The sequence below is a fragment of the Besnoitia besnoiti genome, chromosome XIII (assembly GCF_002563875.1).
Source record: "Besnoitia besnoiti strain Bb-Ger1 chromosome XIII, whole genome shotgun sequence".
Taxonomy (NCBI): Eukaryota; Apicomplexa; class Conoidasida; order Eucoccidiorida; family Sarcocystidae; genus Besnoitia; species Besnoitia besnoiti.
This window is the reverse complement of record NC_042368.1, coordinates 733,475-753,692: the sequence shown is the minus strand read 5'-3', so window position 1 is coordinate 753,692 and position 20,218 is coordinate 733,475. Positions and strand designations below refer to the sequence as shown.

Genomic DNA, 20,218 nt, shown 5'->3' with positions numbered 1-20,218 from the left:
GTGCTGCGGCCCGTCGTAGGTACCGATCTTCAGAACGTAGCTTGGTTGTTTTCCGGTATGTAGCATTCGGTGATTTGCCGACAAAAAATAATGATTCACAGGGTGAGCTTGTAAGAATATGCATCGCAGTCAGCGCCTCCACTTGCTAGTGCGACGGCGGCAGCATGCTGCTTTCCAACACGCCAGTGGTACCCCCGGGTGCTTCCGGATGAGCCGCCTCAGAGTCGCACCCAAGGATTCATGCAAAGAGCTGCATGGTCACGCACTGTCTCTCTGAACGCAGTTTGAGAGAGGGATAGACGAGCAGCAGGAGATTCACATGAGCCGAGAATCTGTCGTGGGTGATTCGGTTAGCTGGCCCCTGTGCGGGCTTCACAATGTGTGCCAAAGTGCACATGTCATATTAGGTCGTCATTTAAGATCACGAGATGTGCTTGCTGGGAAAAACTCGAGCAGAACGTCTCGTCTTCTCTCACGTGGAGGGCAAGTCTCCGCCAGCGACCTTTTGTAGGCATGACACACGAACACAACTCAGAACAGCACAACGTTGCCTGTGCAAGGTGTGGCACGTGTCACTCGCTGTTCGCTCGGACTCTGTTGTGTAAAAAGACGGGAATTCCAGAGGACAACGAGGCGTGGCGACCTGGTGCCGCTCGGCCACTCTTTGACGGCCGCACGGGGTGGCGGCGATGTGCACACATTTAGAACCAGACCTTGTGTATAACGGGACCTAAAGATCCAGGGAAAAATAGAAACGCGCTTTCACAAAACAAAGCTGAATGAGCGCGCTTGGCATCCTTGCCAATCGCCGATACGGGCGCCCAAGGCACTTCCGTGCTTTTCCCAGCGTAAACCTGGAGGCAGATGACGCCGCTGCCGCGCGACAGACGCGGGGGAAGACGAAACGTCGTAATAACAACGTGGGCAAAGCGCTCTTTATGAGAGTTTTAACCACAAGCGGAGATCCTCTAACGGACCGTCGATGTTGATGGAGGCGCGGGAATTCCGTGTGCTTAGGGCCGTCGAACCCTTCAGTATTCGGGATGCGCGGGAGGCATAACGTCGCGTACGCCAGCTTTCTTCAGTTTCTTCATGGCGCCGTAGCTGCGAATCAGAACAGACAGAAATAAGCTGGAAGTGCGACATCCTCACGGCGGTTTCGTTTCTGGTCCTGCGGACTGTGTGGATTGCGCGGCAAACGTCGGTCTACGGCGTCAGCAGCCCCCCCCCCTTCTAGCCTGTCCCGCATACAATACGTAAGCATGCATTGGTTTGTCTTTGCTGTCGAAGTCCTACGCTCGTCCTCCACGTGAGTCGATTAATTTCTCGATGGAGGCGCCGTCTTCAACTTACATGCCGAACATGATAAGGGTGGCAAGAGGATTCAGTCGGGTCAGCTGATTCATTACGGAGGCGTCGATTACAGAAAGCCCCCGAGTGCCGATGACCTCGAAGTCCGTGTTGACAACCTCGCCCATCGGGGTGGTGTTGCAGTGATGCCATACACTCGACATGTACGTGAGCGCGTACTTGGCCAGTTCTTTGGGCTTGTAGGGATCTGGGCAAAAAGGCAGCAGCACCAAAAAGTAGCAAATGACATTGTAATAAGTAAAAACCGGGAGCCCGTCTGAGGCGACAGTTCTTGCGAGCCCGGCAGGCGCTCGTACAGGCATGCTGTGCAACTCCAGCTTCCGGGCACCGCACGGAGATCAGCGGGACCGTATCGCTGGCTAACCGTTCCGCGTGAGGGTGTTTGTCTACACGTCTCGGCCTCTTGGAGTATCTGTCGCTTGTGGAGCGTCGTGGACAAGAGGCGAGACTGGTTGCCGACCTCTGCGTTTTGACCGAGGATGGAAATCGGAGCTCGAGTCATCGGTAGCGGCGGCTACTCGCCGCGCAGTCTGCGGTCGCGGCAGATGCAGCCTTCCCTATGCGCTGACGCGAGTCGCTCACTTGGAAGTCGGGGTGGATATGTGGCGGCCCACTGCTTGTTGGGAGTCGGGAGAATATCGAGAGGAGGTGTGCCTGGCGGCGGGGCGACGGGGAACATCGATGAATCTGGGAAACCATCAGGCTTGGCTGGATTGAGGTAAGTGGGGAAGTCATGAGGCGGCGGTTTGTCGTAGAGGAGTGGATGGGGCGGGCTCTTCTGTGGAGACGGAGTGAAGTTGAGCAGTTCGGGCAGGCCCGATGGCAAAGCGCCGAGGAACATTTCGGGCTGCACAGCAGTCTTTTCCGCGGAGTACCCTTCGTCCACGCGTCGAGCCTGTCGAGAGGGAGCACTGGTAGTCGCCCCATTCTTCTGGCTCAGCTCCTCTCGCAAGCGCCGCTCGAGTGCAACGGTCTCCTCTGTGCGAATGCACAGCGTGTTGTTGAACGCTGCGCAGCACACGTCAGCAGCCGCGCAACTCTCGTTTCCCTCCTCGCTGCATGGTTTGCGGCAAGCCGCTTTCGCCTCAGCCAGTTCATCTGCAGACAGCTCGAAAGCAGGAGCCGTCGAGGCGGTGTCTTCGCGCTCGATGTCTGCGGGGAGTCCCGAAGGGACGCCAGTCTGCCCGTCGCGCTCGCGCTGCAGGTCCATTAAGCGACGCGCGGTCTGCTTCTCCTCTTCGGTGAGGTGGAGATCCTCTTCCATCTGCTGCTGCAGACGGCGGGACACGAACCAGTTGGCAGTCTCCGAGATGACTGAATCCTTGTCCTCCTCCGCACTGGGGTCTAGGTGCTTCCTGTACTCTTCGAAGTCGAAGCCGGCCTGTCGAGGTGAATCGCATCGCGAACCACAGAAAGGTCAGGGACCATGGAGAAGAGCATGGGTAGCGCAAATCCTACGATTCAACGTTACACCTAGAAGGTTACCAGATTAACATGACTATCTTTGTTATACTAATACAGGGTGCCCATCTGGGTCTATAACCACAATAGGTATACGGCGCTACGGCTTCCATGGCTTCTATCGATGTTTCTACTGCGGCTGGCCTGAAAATGGACCACGGGCGCGTAGGTGGCCAGCTCTGTGTAGGGAGGCTGGAATTGGCTGCGACGTAGCCGACAATGACGCCTTCTCCCTCCCAGATGCATACTCGTGAGCCACAGCGGTTTCCACTCACCTCTTCTAGCTTGCGCTTGATGCCGAGCTCCTCCATCTTCTTTTCGTCGACATCGGTGATGACGTGTTCGCTGTAGTCTTCCATGATGAATGTGTTTGGCTCATTCATGCCGTCCTGGTGATAGTCTCCCGGTTCCTCAAAGTCGCCAAGGTCCGTTGTTTCTAGACGACGCGGCTTGACGTCCTCACCAATGGCCACCAAGCGACGAAGGCGGCGGCTGGTCGTGGGAAGCAGGTCTTGCAGGTACTTTTGTATCTGCGGAGAAAGCATGACTCACGAGATGCTGAGCGAGTATGCAGTCGGCTTTCTTCTGGCCGCGCATCAGTTGCAGGAGCGCAGGGGAATGTCAATTCAGCATCGACAGAAACCCGCTGAGCGTGCTGGTCCATGCATAGTCGCGGGAGGGCGAGCGAGCTCTACGTACTTGTGAAAGACAAGACCCTGAAGACGTAAGACGGCAGCAGATGAGGTACGCGAGGCAGCGCACACGCTGTGTTCAAGCAGCGCTTCACCTTGAACAGAGATCCTTCCCTGATACCTTACCGCACCTGCACTCGATGACCGGCGTTCGGGAACGTTGACTGTCCCCAAGCGCGCCATGGAGTATACAACAGCCCTACCAGCTGCGTGGCCACAGGGCCCACGTCTAGAAATCGCGCGCTGGTCTTGCTGCCGCTCTCCTTCTCTCGCCGCTTACCAGAGGAAGGTTTCCGGGCTTTGTCACAAAGAGAGACGTCGTGCTGGCGACAGTTAGAATGAGGTCGAGCAATCCGTTGAGGACAGTCACCGGGCACGAAAAAGACCCTGCGGGCTGAAGGACACCCCTGCAAGTGGACAGAACAGGAAAACACGGAGCACGCGAAAGTAGGCGCTGTTTCAGAAAGCTTCCCCACCCAAAACTCAGGCCGCAGGGGCAGTGGCGGCGGCAGGGATCCGTTTTATAGCCTCCAGCACAAGCGTGGATTGCAAGGTTCACGTGCACAGCCGTCCGTTCCGTTTTCTCCGTCTGCAGTTTCGCCAGCAGCGGCTGGACGCGCGTGCCGGTTCCGACCGTATGTTCACGGTTCAGCGTTACCCTAATCATCACACTAGAGAGACACGTCGCAGGATCCCGACTTACAGAAAACCTCCTGCGGACGCCATCGACGTCAGGTAGGCGGCTACGGGTGCAGAAGCTACAGAACATGGGCGAGCCGAGGCGCTCGGGTTCAGAAGTGTGGATTTTGTCAGTCGTTCTGACGCGCACCGCTTCTGTTGAGAAAAACGCTGGGGACTCGAAAAGCTCTGCGCTGCCTTCGTGCGAGGCTGAGCGTCTTCTTTTTGTCACCGCGTACATGCATCATGCAGGGGTTTGTCGTGAACGCGTATGTCCGATAAATTCTGGCCTCGGCGGAGCCTTCAGTAGAAGACGACTGGATGACGCCGCATGAGCTTTCGACTTACCTGTACGCGTCGCCGTTCATGGCAGTGATCAAGTTGGACACTCCGCGGACAGCGTCGAAGAGGTCATGCTCATCCTTCAGGTAGTTGCCGTTGATATCGACCATTCCATTGGCAGACAGACGAACCGTTCCTCGTGATTTGGGCTCGGCTGTGAAGTAGAACGTCGCCAGAGATTTTCTGAACATACCAGCAACAGGGCGTGGCGAATGCGTGTGCTATGTCCCATTGGCCGGACAATGCAGAACAGAGCACAGACGTTCACTGCCAATTGAAATCACCGAGTGGGGTTGCATTCATTACCACGCACGAGGAAGGTGGCCAACTGATGTGGCCGAGACATGTCTTCATTTGGGGAAACTCCTGACGCATGCAGTCGCCCCGATTGTACTTTGCACTGCCAAAACGTTTAGATGCTTCTCCTCCAGACGCGTTGTGCGCGTTTTTTTTGCAGGAGTGCGGCTTACCGGAAGCACTTTACGATGGGTGCAACTATGGCGCACATGGGTTTGAAGGCTGCGACACCGAACGGCGCGCGGTATTCGGAGCAAGACTGAAGAATCTCGAAGATCACGTCCACCAGAGGGTCATTGCGGAACAGGGGCGGGAAGATGAAGCGCGAGGCATAAATGATGCCTTCCTGAGCCCGGCCTCCGGACATCTCTTCCGCGACCATTAGAGAACAGCTCAACGTTCGGCGGCCGATGCTGCAGAGCGCACAACGAGAGATTGCTTATTGCGGTGGGGTAAAGTAAGGTAAGCTGCGCACAAGAGTGACGAATAGGGAACGCGGTGCAGCGTCCTCCGTCGGCCGACCATTCACCCGCCGTTTTTTTTCTCCACATGGCGCAATAGGCCCGCGAAGCAGCAGCGATTGGGATAGCAGTCTGACCTGTAATTCTCCTTGTCGCATCCATGAGGTGGGCCTCCTCTTTTGATACCCATGCCTTGGCATACGCGCGGCGGATCGAGTTCCCCTTTCTCAGGGAGGTACACGTCGAGGTATTTGCCCGAGAGTTCCGGAGGGATGGGCTTCTGCAGGTCTGCGAGGAAAATGCGAGCTGGCGTCGTGCCTGTCGTGGTATCCTCGGCATCGGACTCGGTGGCCGCAGGGGGCAGCCTCTCTTCCGTTTCTGCGAGTGCCAAGGCGGAGATTCCGCCCTCCGTTCGAACGACGCCCGCACGAGCTGATTCCTTCTCAGCCTCATCGGCCACATTGCTTTGCCCACTCAGAGTAGCTAAGGCGCCCTTGTTATGCCTTCGCTCTTTCCGGCTGCCTGACTTTGCGTCCTCGTTGCGCCTGTTCCCATCTGGTTCGCCTTTGTTGGCCGCGTTCTTGTCTCTGCGACCCCAAACTCTCGGCGTCGTAGCCTTGGACGCAAGCGGATCCAAGTTCGACAGACGCCTGATGGGAGCGAACGGGACAGGTGTCAACTCGTCCGCGTAGTGCTTCGAAAATGCGCTCACCGGGATAAACACCCGATCGCTGAAGCGTTGCCCTGGTGGAACGAAACACAAGAGACACGGAATGAAGTGCGAGGAGGCCAACTGTGCAACAGAGGGAGGGGAGGGGAGAAGCAGGACCGTCTGGCTTTCACCGTCCCCCGTGTGCCTCGTCTGCGGCAAGGATAAGGCCTCGTTCACCCTCCGAAGCCTTCCAGGGCACTACCTTGGGTCCCGCTTCATTGCGAACGAGCCACGTCGGTAGCCGGAGCATACACGCAGTAGAGAGCAGATTTCTAGTAGCAGGGCGGATGCTACAGATATGCTGAGGCAAAGCCACCGCGCGGCAAATGAACACTGAAGACTGCTCACCTAAGTAGGGGTGTTCCACGATCACAGGCGCCTTGATTTTTTTCAGCTGTGGAATCGGGCCAATTCCTGAGGTAACGAGAGCATCCGAACAACCGTGGCACGGTGTTCAGAAGAAAACACGACGAGTGCTGGAAGGCAGGAAACGGGCACAAAACTGCCGAGATCAATGACACAGGTTACCGCACTTTCACAGGGATGAACGAGGCAGTCCTTCTCATTCGAAAACGCTTACCAGATTTGAAGAGGATAACTGCCGTGTTGATTGCTCCAGCGCTGAGGATGATTTGCGAGCCTTGCCTATCCGTAAGGCAGACCTTACGGAAGAATTTCGCTTCCTTCTTCAAGAAGAAGTCCTTCGGATCGACCTCGCCCGACTGGATGAGGACTGTCTTGGGTGCTAGGAAAGTGCCAATCCACGGGCCCCAATCTGTGTAAACGCGGGTAAAGGGGACCAAGCAGTTTTACCCCAAGCGACGACCATCGTGCCGCCACGAATGTGAAGCCGCTGGGGGATTCACGTCCTCCGAGGGCGCAACGAATTGTGGGGCATATTCATGAATACAGGAAGACGCCTCGCCACAGCTGGAAACACTCCCCCGGAGGTATCTTTGGAAGCCCTCAAGTCTATATTACACGCATTTGATGCGTACCAAACTGTCGCAGCCACAACCGTGAACCCAGGAGTACGCCAGTACATGAGGGGCACAAAAAACTCCTCTGGCCTTAGCGTGTTGGTTGCTCCTTAGGTGACGTTTCAGCCAAGTGTCCTTAAATTGTGGCGATTCAAGTATATGCAAATACATGAATTACCGCATCCGAGGTAAAGGAGAACGAAATAGTTTTGGGAGGAATGTGTATTAGCACCAGGCCTAGTCTATCCTCCGGTCGCAGGGTCGCCATCAGAACACTTCTATTGGCCGGCCGCTTATCGGCTCTGCTCTAAGCCGTTAGTGGATGAAGGTGCGCGGCAATCGATCGAGCTGCACGCTCATTCGCCACCTTGCTGTTATCTTTCGCATAGAGTCAGCTTCGCCCGACTTACGCGCACTGCTCGAAGGCAAGGACGACGCAAAGCTGGTGCCTTGTGGCTTAATGTCATCGTATGCTGTCGGACGGTAGACCACGCACTTTGCACGCGGGGGAATTTGGTCGAGGTCGAACTCGACCCACTGAGCAAACAAAACAGTGGAGGGGGAGTCGATCACAGCCGATTGTGGTACGCTCTAAGTTCAGTCGACTTCCTGCATTCTAGCACACATTCGCGCGTTCAAGGGATCCTGCAAACGATTCTGCCTAACCTACCTCCACATTATGTTTTGTGCGCACAACCACATTACGCTTCGCTTCCTCAGGCAGCTCGTCGATGAAGACGTCTGTCGTTCTACGGAATCCTCCATCGTTGACGTCGAAGAGACTGTAGCTGCTCCACACTCTGTCCATCTGCAAGCAAATGACCACAAGAAGGCACACAGCAGCAGCGTCGCGGTGCGGGAGGGGAATGCTTCCGTGCGATGGGGGCGCAGGGCACAGAACCTCGCGCACCCCGTTCGCGAAGGACGGAAAAGATACTTTTTTGTGTTGACGGTTATATTCGAGAGAAAATGCTCGAGCGACCGCCTGCGGACGGTATGGAATCACGGTACCGGGTACAGGGGACTGCCTAATGGTTGCGCTTGTGCACGCCATTCAGCAGTTGAGGGAGGTGTGGCAGGTAAAGCAGGTGTTTAGGCCACGGATTGCCACACAGCTATGGAATGTGGGAAACTGCATGGTGTTTGCGTACTTGCAGCGACGTAGAGTAGTCTGCCGGTATTGTTCCTCCGATAGGCTTGTAGCCTCTTGACTGAAGAGCTTGCTGGTAGCGCAGGCCGAAGTAGTTATCGTAGGGCATGCGACGAGCAATGATTCTTCTTGCATATCTGTACGCCTGTGATTGGTTATAAACCAGTACAGTTCCAGCGATGACACGACATTACTCGGTGCTGACCCATCAACCGAGGAAGCACGCGTGCTAGCATACATCCTAGGCTTGAGAGCAAGGAGGTGCCTTTCCGGATCATGCCTCAAAGCTGGAGGACCCAAAGCGTCAGCACGCAAAGCGCTGGCGAGGAGCGCAGAGACAAACCGACAGAAGGAAGCGTACCCTTTGAATCGTGGGCCAATGAAATTTGTAGGCAGGAAACCGCTTGTTCATATAATTAAAGTAGCTCTCTGTCTCCTCGACATAAATCGCCAAATCGATAGCTGTTCCACCGCCCATAACCGTCGCGACGTGGGTCCGGACTCCGTTCCGCGTATTATACACCTGTGCTAGAGTTGGGTCTGCGGCCGCTACGCCTGGCATTGGAGAAATACACAGGTAGCCCTTGGAAGAATGAAGAAGGAATATGTGTGTTTGCAAGTGAGGAATTCCCAGCAAGGAACCAACAACAGCACAGGTTCTTTTCAGAGGCGAGGAGCGCATATAGTGTCTGGTATGGCCAGGAGATACGGTGCGTGACCCGTTGATATGTTCACAATGTACGTTGGTCGGAAAGAACCCTGCTCTGCGTTCGGCAGCTTGCGTCTGTCTGCATTGAGGCCGCTTGAAGGCAAGCGGTCCATTCGGCTTCCCATTTCTCTGGTCAACGGCAGTCGGCGGTGTGCGTCTGCTGAACGGTTTGCAAGGGTAAAATGTTTGAGGTTCCACCCGAATCGCAGAAGCAGCCTTTCTGCATCCTACCGTGTCCGTAGACGGTCATGGCCATAGGCGTCTGCTCAAATGTGCGTTCAAGGCCTCTCTCGAGCACCAAGACTCGCCGTCCTGCATGTATAAATCCACAGCATAAAGCGTATTGTCGTTTCGAGCAGGTGACTTTCAGTTTGCGCATGCGGCGGTGTCCCGCAAAGTGGTGGACAACCCTGTGCGGGGTTGCTGGCGACATCAGCTGCTGCCCCGCCGTCGACGGGTCGGATGCAACACTGCGTGTATCTATTTACCTTCTCCTTTCAGGGCAAGGTAACTGGCGAGCGGGCATCCTGTGCATCCACAGCCCACGACGATGAAGTCAAATTCTTCTTTATCCTTGATGATTTGGGTGTCTCTGTACTTTACTCTAGCCTTCGCGTACTCCGTCGCCGGGTCGTAGTAAAAGTCTGCAAGGCAAACGATCTCAACGGGTTCATTTATTTCCACCTGTTCTTGGCAGGGATAAGGGTCTCATGACGGCACGACAGTACCGTGCCCCTCCTATGAAGGAGGGGTATCGATACAGGCCTTAACCGAAAGAACCTACCACGCATTCTCTAACTATGCTCGGCGCAGCTGAAAGCACTGGACTGGGCGTCCCTCAAAAGATGCCTTGCCTTGCACGGCCTCCCGTAGAGACCAGAGGGAGAGGCAAGACTAGAGTGTAACTTCAACTATGGTTCCTGGCAAGAGAATGCCTTCTACAGCATGCTATCCATTGGCATGTCTTACCGTCTTGGGACGCCTCCGGATCAGATGGTGATGGGGGCATTGGGGGAGGAGGACCGGATGGAATCACCTTGGGGATGTAAGTTGGAGCGGTGGCGGGGATGTGCCTGGATGTGTCAGATTCCTGCTCGGTCTCATCACTGGATGAGGAATGACGTTGTGACTTTCTCGTATGTTCAGAAGTTTCCAGAAAAGACTCCAAAACTGTGTGCGTTTCGGGAGATGATGTTTCATCTGTTTCAAGGTCCGCAACGTCTTGGACTCGCGATGCCTTGCGACGGTCGGCGTTGTCAAAGATCGATAGCGGTCGGGAGCCAGATAGATTCTTCTCTGGTATCTTTGACGTATCCGTTTCGGCAGAAACGTAGGCATAGGCAAGCACAATGCTGAGCAGTCCTAGGCCCAAGAACGGGGCGTACAACGATCCGAGGGCGCCCATGGTGACCTGGTTGTGAAGGCGTGTTCTTTTTGAATGGACGTGAGTGGGCGAAGACGATGGAGGCCGAGGAGTGTTTCTCGGAATGTATCACGTCCCTGAATATTGCACATCATAGCTAACAAAGTGTGTGCATACCAAATCGCTACAGCGAACAACCCCAACTACCATAAAACACGGCAGCAAGCTGAATGGCTATAAAGCATTCCGTTGGACACTAGGTTCCCATCTAGGTTAACACACGGCAGATCGAATACCGACACAGAATCATCCCTCGCTGAAGAGATAATGCCAGACGATCAGCTCTATGTTGCGTATGAGACCATGAGACCACATGGCACGCAAACAAAACCGCTACGCCTTCTCGTAAACTCCCCCTTTCGCAGACATGTACTGACCGCAGCGTTCGCTTCTCGCACTCGGCTGCCTTAAGCAGGGGCGCCTGTCTACCTCGTGAAGGTCAGCTCACGTCTCAGAACGAGAAGAGCGGACAAAGCCGGTGAGGAAACAGCCCGGTCAAATTCACCCTGAGAAGACGCAGTTAGCGTGCGGTTCATATGCTGGTGGGCTCCGGCGGTCACAGCGCTAGCAGCACGCCCTGCGCCGGGACCTGCGGCGCGTTATACGAACACTGGTGCGGGGCCGACTCTCTCAGGGCAAACAATTCAAGAACAATATTAGTCACCTGAAGGATATGTACGAAGGAAACCACTTCGAGACATGATATACTCAAACGCATCGCACCAGGAAAGTTCGCCCCCTACGTTTACTCATCCCCTGATGGAGATTGCCAACTCATATTGTTGTAGTGTAGTACTTTCGACCACTGTTCCTTGACTGATCCACGACATTCTCTGCGTTGGTGGCGGAGTCAGGCAGACGTTGCTGACCTGGGGGAAGTGAGCGGCAGCTGTCCCGTTAAACTAGTTCGGCGGTTTTTCTTTAGGCCAGCGTAGCGCGCTGCCAGAGACGAGGGATAGTCGCGAATAGATCAGGCGTGCACCTATCTACGAAAAAACTCCCATTCGGCTTGCCCAAAAGTCGTTATGCTCACCTGGGTCATTTTTATAATCGCTGCCGTAGAAGACTTCTTCACCATTTATTGCGAGCATCGCGTTATCAAGCGCGATCAAAAGTTAGGTGCCTACTCTGAAGCCGTTCAGGACAGCTGATCCAAGAGACAAATGATGGGACAGACGAGCGCGGCATTACGCAGTCACGCGATGGATAGGATGGAGTTTCTCTCGCAGAGTAGCGTGCGAAATGTACAATTGTCGCACGACCCCTCCACAACAGGGTGGGCATTGATAGTTTCATGCTTTCAGCATTCTGAATATGAGTAACTCCGGTATGCAGACAATCAAGGCTGTTGCGCGGTTCCAGCGCGTGGTGGCAATAAGGGAGTCGGGGGGTCGAACACATTTTGTAGCATTCTATCACATGAGGATTGAATGCGGTTGCCAGCATTGCCCTATATCTGGTCACGTGTTGGCTATTATCTCCCGTAGCCCCAGCGGCGCCTGCGCCACTGTGACAGTGTTTACTGGTTTAAAGTTGGGTGACTGTCACCACCCGGGCAACTGTTGTCTATGCCACGTACGTGGCTCTTCGCAGGTCATCCCGTTTTTGGAGAGAACATTTGCGATGAGAGCTCTTACAGAAGCGTAAGCATGTTCTGCCGAACACGATCAGGTCCCCCAGTACTCCAGCTTCAGGGGAGAACACGGCTTGCTGGAATCTCTTATTTCACGGCATATCCCGACGGGCATAAGGACACACGCAACGCTGCTCGTGTTGATTGCTCACCAAATGGTAGAGCATGTCTTCGGCCATGCGAACGCATCTTACGTTGTAACGGCTGCGTGGGTAGAGGGGGTTTCTCGTACTGTGCAACTGAAGCTATCCGCACATTCTCTGAAAACATGCGTCGCTTTCCGGAGCCTACCAATCTCATGTACGCGTGGTCGAGGCCTCTTCCATGCGGTTATTTAGCTGAAATCTGGCGCGACGTCTTGATACGTGGAACGTGCAATCGCTTAAAAGATGACTTCACCACTGAAGCCTTCGAAGGGGAGCACAGCATTACCAATCAAAAATCTTTTAAGTGTTGCTGGTGTCCACGATTGGTTCGCAGTGAGCATAAAAGAATAGAGTCGTCACGAGCACAAATGCCACTTGATATCATGAGTTGCGGCCCTGATCTACGCAGCAGAGCAGCTAAACACTTTATTTCTGAAGCGAACAGCTTACGACTGCGAGGTAGTTTGCACCCTCCTCCGCGCGCCTGATTCTGTGCCCCAAAACACCGCCATGGCTTTTCATGGATTCCAGCGCCTGGACAACAAACTCGCAAAATGCAAGCCCTCAGAGGCTAGCAGAGTGGCTTTGAGTTGACCCACTACTAGAGATCGCTGTTGTTTGACTCCCTGTTATAGTCGTCTGCGCGTCCACGGCTGCTGATCATTCTCACCGAACTGACAACCAGAGGAGTAGCACCAGCTCTCACGGATTCCTAGGTTTATATAAACTACCTTTATGTGGGGAGTATATGCAACGAGTTGGACTACTGGTTTAGATATTGAAGGTCTTTGTTTACCGGATCCAAGTTCTCTTGTGCATTATGTTTTAGCTTGAAATTATGTCGAACCATGAGCGTGGCTCGTCACCGGGTCCAGAACATCTACGCATCAATGAGAATCAACGCGACATTTACATACTTGATTTGCGCAGGGGTTCTGCATGTGTGGCGCGGGGTTGCACGCTAATATGCCGCATGCGGTTTAGACGTCAAGGGTGACCAAGGAACGACTGTATCGTTGCTCTCGCCTGTCCTGCCACCGAATGAACGCGGACGTATACGCTTGTTTAACCACTTCCTAGCACTTTGTCTCATCTGGAATCCGACATTGGGTGAACTCAGTGAGAAGCTGTGTTGATTAGTGACGTTCAGACGCACAACTGTTCGAGTGCGCAACCCGCGTTCTGAACTGACCTGTGACGCGTTTGTTGGACGTCGGTGTACTTCTGGCTCGCCCTCCTATGCGAGTAGGGAGAGATTTGCCATCCAGTTTGCCCCTTGTTCTTACCTATGGGAGGACCGACAACGGAAATGGCAGGCTCCCACGCATGGCTCTAGCAGGACGATACATTCCGCCCCGACTCACGTGCGCTTATAGCTCTCTTCTGCTGTAAAACACCCTTTTTCCCATCGCGGAACACCACAAAATGCGAACGCATCAAAGGCTCGTGCAGTGTCGAACTGCAGGGGCAACCGTTGACGACGCGATCACGTGCTACTAAAGCCAGTGTGCATGTGGGAGGCGAGACCTGAATATTGTCGAATTGTACAACTCACGTAGTCTCCTGCACAGTCCAGTATCCCCTCGAGGGCCGCCTCCAGGCTTTTAGCCCCGGTCTGGTACCAAAGGCAGGTTGCGCGGCGCACAGTTCGGCACTAACTCTACGCAAGGCAGGCGGACTACATTGATAGTATGGATGAACACGCCCCCCCTATACAGCAGTGAGAAGCAACTGCTCTTTCCTTGACGCTGTCAACTCAGTGAGTCTTTCCTATGTCCTACGAATTTCAGTTTGTATGATACACATCTGCCTCTGCCTCCACCGGGAAAACATCTGTGGGTGCTTCGTATTATCCGGACGCTGCGGTCCCTGGCTTTTTCAAAGGCTTGTCGACAGAAGGCACCCGTGACAGCGCGAGTTTTAACGAGACGAAGAGGCGAGAATGACGTAGACATCTCCATGTCAACTCGAAACCGGCCACGCCGAGCAAAAAACGCCTGCGAGAAGACAACTCCGCGTGGCAACTAGTACCGATTGCGGAACACCCTGCTCTCCTTGTGCAAGACAACTGATTCAAACGGCAGTACCTCCCATCTAGTATCAGAGCGGCAGATTGTGACTAGGAGCGCCAGTAGCGAGTAAGGAAAAGAAAAAACATGGATCACCGCGTTCCCGTAGCTTGTGATATGAGCATTGCCTTGTGCATTGTGGGCGTCCCCCCCCTTTTTCGCAGAGGGAAAAAGAGCAATCATCGGGGCCACACATTCTAGGATTTTTTGCCGCACATGATAGCACTCGGAAGACAATCAACTTTCAGGGGTTTCTCGTGTAAAGAAGACGGCACATTTCGAGCTGTGAGTAAAAGAGCATATTCTGCCTTCCCCCGCAGTCGCAGATTGCCTATAGGTGAACGGGCAGAGGCTGGGGCTGGTGTCTTGCAGTGAAGGGGAAGCCCAGTCTGTATGCGCAGGTGTGCCTGCGAGATCACACCTGCGATGCCAAAAAGTTGACGCGACTCTGTTAATTTTCTTGTTTGACTGTACTTTCTCCTTTTTCCTCGAGGCGACATTTTAAAAGGTTTTATCATTTCATAGGTGGCGCCGTGCGTCGCATGCGACGTCGCCTCTCGTAATCTCCATTCTGCGGCGCCCTCTTGCAGCGCTAGCTGTTGCTGTCTCCCAGTGAAAATTCGTGCATGATTCGCTGTTGAGGAATCTTCCTTCTTGTCTAATGCTCATCTCTCTCCCATTCCCATTTATGGAGGAGGTTTCGGCAGCCGACTCCGGCGCAGCCTCATCAACAAGGCAGTGTCTGGCCGGACAGGCAGCGCGGAGCAGAGTTCGTCCGGATATAACTAGCTAACCGAAAAAGCTAAAAGGCTTTTCGGCACGCCGGGTCACTACGGGCACTTGTGAATACCAGCGTCTAATTAAACACAAGATTGCTTTTATCCTTTCTGCATGCAGCCTCGTACCAAGCGGACGGCGCAAGTTCGTCATCGGCTCATTCTGGAAGGGTTTTCAGTGAGGCTTGATGTTTCACGCCTTGTATTTTCTTGTTGACTTTATCGACTTCTGATGTATCATTTATGGACGATTTGCGTGGGGATTTCCGACTTCCACACCAGCGGCAGCGGTGCGCGCGTGGGGACGATGACACTGGCCGTATGAAGTGTCTTTTGCTGTAACTGCTGCCATGTGGGTTTTCGTGCGGCTCTGCCTCTCCCACTATGTACGGCAGCTGACGAGCACTCGCACACTTGTGCCTTGGTATGTCTCGGTGCTTTGAGCCGGCTGCCGCCGATTCGAGTCAACGAGATCTGGAAATAACTAGTCGCTCTGCGACGCTGAATGAGCATAATCACTGCGAAGTGCAGCGGGATGGTGGCCCTTTGCTCCGACACATAGATGAGGTATACCCCCGGTATAAAACGGAATACATTAGCTGGCAAGGGTCTCAGCGTGCTACCTGTTTTCCACTTATTAAGAAACTGGGCGCAACCGCTTCGATCGCCGCGGAGTTCGTGCGGGGCCGCCTACGCTAAGTACCAAATCCATCTGCCGGACTTGATTGCCGCGAATTTGAGACGAGTCCAGCCGCTGTGGGCAGCGTACTTCCTGTGACGTCTTCTTCTGGTGTTGCCCGTTCTCCAGTTCGTCTCAAACCATGGAGGGGGCCCGGCTTCCCTCTCGTTCGTCAACGTCTGTTTCACCACCGTCTTCGGCATTTGCAACTGAATATGACACCCTGGGAGACCGATCCCCTGACAGCTCATTGTCGAGTTCGAGACATGAACTGCTCGAGTCCTTCGCCCATATGCTTTTAGCTATGCGGTCGCAACGGGTCGCGTTCGGCTGGCAGCTCGCCCAGGTACAGCGGCTCGTCGAACAGTTAGGCGGTCACCCTTTAGTCAGTACTGATTTTCCGTCTCTTCCTCTTGCAGTAACTCCGACCGAGAGGAGAATGAATGCAGGCGAAGACAGTACCGAACAGGAGGGGCAAGTGTCAGCCACAAGACCAAGGAAGACTGCGCTCGCAATATCAGGTCACGGCTCCGGTGATGGTGAACAAAAGCCTCAGGAGAGACAGCTCGTGTCATGCTCCACCTGGGCAGCTGTTGCCGGCCGAGATACTCACACAGATACAGAGAGACAAGAGGATATGCCGGCGACGACGGCAACTCCGGAAGAACTCACGGCCGCATCTGATGAATCAGCAGGGAAGCCCATCACCGAGCCTCAGCAGCACGCTTGTGGCGGAATCCTCGGTCGTGCTTCAGGATGCACATGCGCCGGATGCGAATCCAAGACGTCCGTGGGTGTATCTTCACCTAAAGGCCGAGACAAAGACGGCAGCATCGCGGTCTCGGGTCCAGATTTCGACTTCCAGCTACTGTCTTCGGCACGCTCACGCACCACGGGGTCCAGAGCAGTACATTCGTGTCATTCCGACAACAGGTGCACAAAAGTTGAGGACAGAAGCACGGTCTCACTTTGTGCGGATGCCTTGCCACCACTTTGTCCTCTGAGACTTATCCAATACCGTCGTCACTCTGCTTCCATCCGCAAAGGGTCGGACGAGCTTCAGAGTCTGCATACGCGGATTCAGCGCATTCGAGCTGTCGCATCAGGCGTTCACTTTGAAGATGCGTATGAGGTGCTGGCGAATGGCAATCGTACTCAGTCGGAGCCTTCAGAAAGTGGAACTGCTGAAGTTCAAGGAGACATGGAAAGTCCGTGCAGCAGGGCGTCTACTCTGCGTTCAATCAAACACGTGAGGCAGTCGCTCAGTGAGGAAATACCCCTCAGCTTGGCTGGACAAGCCTGGTGCACCGATTCTGAGGGAACTAAAGCGGATAGGGGACCGCTGGGAGTGGATGACCTGGCTGTCTCTATGAGGCTTGGCAACGGCAGTCCAAAACACCTTGGCTGCGCAGGGAGAGAGTACCCTGGTGGACAGCTAGCTGGCACATGGGAGCGTGCCCCCCTGTCACCATCCACTAGGGTGGAAGCGGTAGGAAAAAGTCTGCGGACAAGAGTAACATACGAGAGTTCAGAGAACGAGGGCGGTATGCAAACAGCTGGAGAGACCCGGGAGTACTTGCTGAAGCAACAGCGAGAACGTCAGCAATTACTGCGGGAAGAACTGGAGAAAAGCAGGGGTGAGTTAGCGCGGATCGAACACCTCCGACACCTTCAGGCCAAGACGCGGTTGCTTAAGCCCGCACGAGAACCGTTGCAAATTCAGACAACTCTGCAGGTGAAAACTCCGCGATCTTCAGATGTTAACGGCAATAATGGTCGTGCACGGTCGCAAGGAGGCTGTAGTGCATCCGCATCTACCATGCCTTTGTCGTTGACGCATTCGCGCCCCAGATGCCACGGAAATCAGGACTTGGCCCTACGGGAAGAGTTCAAGGTGACAGAGACGAGCATAAGTGTTCCCACTGACGAACCTAGCATTCGTCCTTTATCTCGCCGCTGCTTGCATTCGCCTAGCGAGCGCTACCCTCCACTCCCACAGGATGATATTCCAACACCGAGCCACAGCCCGCCTCCTCCTGTATGCCACCCTAGGACCTGCGCTTTCCAAGACATGCTTATGGACTGGCGATCTTTCGGTAGAGATGCCGCCGGTGTCTGGATGAATGCACGCCTGCACGATTCAAGGACGGGGTGCGAACATTGTACTTATCAACGAAACAAAAGCGGCATTGCGAAAAACTTGGTGTGCCAGTTATGTGGTCAAGGAGCTCAGGTGGCAGCTCATGCCGATAACTTACTGGTTGATGGCGCGGCTTGTGATGTACATACTTCTGCTTCTGGACAGGGAGGTCACAAATATGGGAAAGGACGCTACCGTGGCGAAAGCAGCCAATCTCCAAGGCACTCCCGGGACCCCGATCGAAATCTAGGTTGCGAAGAGGGGCGCTTCATTGGTCAGTGCTCCCGGGTAATGACAGGCGTTCCGAGATCTTGGATGATAAGACTTCATGATGCAGTTGAGCCGTTTGCCGCTCGGAGATTAGTCACTCCTCGTGTCTCGATCACAGCGAAACCGGCGGCTCGATGGGCAGAATCAATTTCTCCCAACAATGCTGCCAGTTCTGCGTCATCAACGGCCTCTAGTCGTGATCAGGCTAGACGGGTTCCACGAAAAGCCTCACGAACACCACATGTTTCTAGACAACAGCTGGCTGTCCCAGGCACAACTATGGGACCAACGAAAAATTTACCCATCCACGATACCGCTGCAAGACTGTTCCGGGCAGACGCAGATACTGTTGCGTCCCTATTGTGGGCAAAAAGTCTGCGGACGGATGACGGATTGCGGGGCACAGGAAGCAGTAGGTCACGACTCAAGGAGTCGACGACTGGTGGAGCGGCGTCTTCCTCTACGATGCGGCCACCAACAATTCCTCAGTCCAAGGTAAGCCGAAGTTACATAGCATGTCTAGTTGCATGATGCAGAGGGGAACTCCCCGTCTAGCTAACTGCCTCCCACATCCTGCTGGACCCACTGCATCAAATGAAACAGATCATTCAAACACCTGCGCCTGCACGTGGACGCTTGCTCGTGAGCAGTTACGTGGGCTCTGTCATGACCGCGGCATCTTGTGAGTGAAATGCCCAGTGGCACAGGTGTGGTGTAGTGCGATGGGGCAGTGTATGTGTGGCTACTCTGTCAAAAAAAAGTTGCACGGTGGCCTAATGTGTACTCTCGTTTTGTGAGAAATTGAAAAGCGTACCACTGTCGAGAGCATGCTCGCTTTATTAGCAGGAAGGATTAGACGCCACATTCGACCGGCGAACGAGAAGACACCACACACGAGACAGTATGTGGTAGCCTCGATTCGGGTTAGTCGGAACTGCAAAACTGTTAATTTTTCTGAAACCCTACATGGATGAAAAGTGTCGAGATGATTCCGGCATGTGGGTTTTTACGTGTCCTCGACAGCAGCGTAACTGGAACTCGCCAACACCATCTGCGCAAGGATCGCGGCTCATCGGCTCTCCAGCGACTTTACACAAGCTCCGTTTCCACTCAGCATGCTCCGCATTTGAGAAGGCATTTGCTTCAAACAGTCGCGTAAGAGTGTGCAGTGATGGCCCCCATGGTGCACTGCCAGATCGACCCAATACCGCCGCCCAGGCGGAAGCGACGGCGGCCCATGCGTACAATGTCCGTGACAGTCATCCCGGCGCCCGGTTGTCGACTGAGGACATGCCGATGAAGCCGATCGAGGTGAAACTAAAAATCCACGTCCCTCAAGAGAAAGCATCATGTCTGCGACCCATCTGTCCGTTGACGGTCCGAAGACTAGATCCCGCAACTCACAGAATGTTTTTTCCAAAGGGCCAGAGGTATTTGAACACATTCTCGGCCGAGGTTCCCGACGACCACTCTGTAGCGGTGAGTGACAGATGGCGCACCCATACGGAACAAATTCCTAAAGCGCCCCGGCGAAGTACTTTCGCGGCGGAGGGAGAGAATCTATCGCATATATCCGCACGTGAGGCAGATGCATTTTGTAGCGTGCGTTTGGGGGCCGTCAATTTCCGGGGTCTCAACCACTCTGTTGGTGCACATATCGTTTGTTTTCGTGTGCAGGCTGTCGTCTCAGAGGGGGACACTCCTGTTGCTGTTATACGCGTTCGCGTAACGGCTGATGCCCCCGACAGGCCACTCTAGGGCGCGGTTGCGATGTGCCGGCAAGAAATATCAGAAAGGCATAGAGGAGGCAACGACTCAAGACAATCATTGTTACCGCTTCGCTTCTCTCGCGGTTTGCCATCGCCTGCTTTACTCCTTCGGCTGGGGAGCTGTGATTTAGTTTGGTATCACTCGTAACTTACTAACAGTGTGACGATGATGCTATTTTCTTTCTTGCCCAGACACGTTTTTGTGGCTGTAAGCTCAGCAACTAACGCGGTAGAGGTAGTCGTGGATATGCGAATTGTCTCTGCGAGGCCAATTGACCACGTTGGTCCCCTCCTCACCAGGTCGGTTCATGCGCGTGCACGTTCCTCGTGGAACGCCGCACAGCGCTCGAGCAGGAAGGTTGTATCATTGGATTTTCCCTGTCTGCAAGGCTATTTTGCAAATCGGCAGTACCCATTCCCAGGTCACCATCGACTACGCGGACGAAATAACGTGCGAAGT

General features: G+C 54.3%; 2 protein-coding genes across 2 annotated transcripts; one reads left to right on the top strand and one right to left on the bottom strand.

Annotated features, from left to right (window-relative positions):
• Window positions 1–1,031: 1,031 nt before the first annotated feature.
• On the bottom strand, window positions 1,032–10,258 carry BESB_030730 (uncharacterized protein; the record flags this gene model as incomplete). Its single annotated transcript, XM_029361741.1, has 17 exons — window positions 1,032–1,104; window positions 1,354–1,558; window positions 1,954–2,752; window positions 3,108–3,362; window positions 3,805–3,931; window positions 4,551–4,727; window positions 5,015–5,254; window positions 5,440–6,046; window positions 6,363–6,428; window positions 6,595–6,789; window positions 7,405–7,531; window positions 7,665–7,802; window positions 8,146–8,289; window positions 8,506–8,699; window positions 9,085–9,165; window positions 9,342–9,497; window positions 9,823–10,258. The coding sequence occupies 17 exons, from the start codon at window positions 10,256–10,258 to the stop codon at window positions 1,032–1,034; spliced, it is 4,020 nt and encodes a 1,339-aa protein (XP_029215208.1).
• Window positions 10,259–15,871: 5,613 nt separating this feature from the next.
• On the top strand, window positions 15,872–19,747 carry BESB_030720 (uncharacterized protein; the record flags this gene model as incomplete). Its single annotated transcript, XM_029361740.1, has 3 exons — window positions 15,872–18,484; window positions 19,013–19,468; window positions 19,667–19,747. The coding sequence occupies 3 exons, from the start codon at window positions 15,872–15,874 to the stop codon at window positions 19,745–19,747; spliced, it is 3,150 nt and encodes a 1,049-aa protein (XP_029215207.1).
• Between the last annotated feature and the right edge of the window lie 471 nt (window positions 19,748–20,218).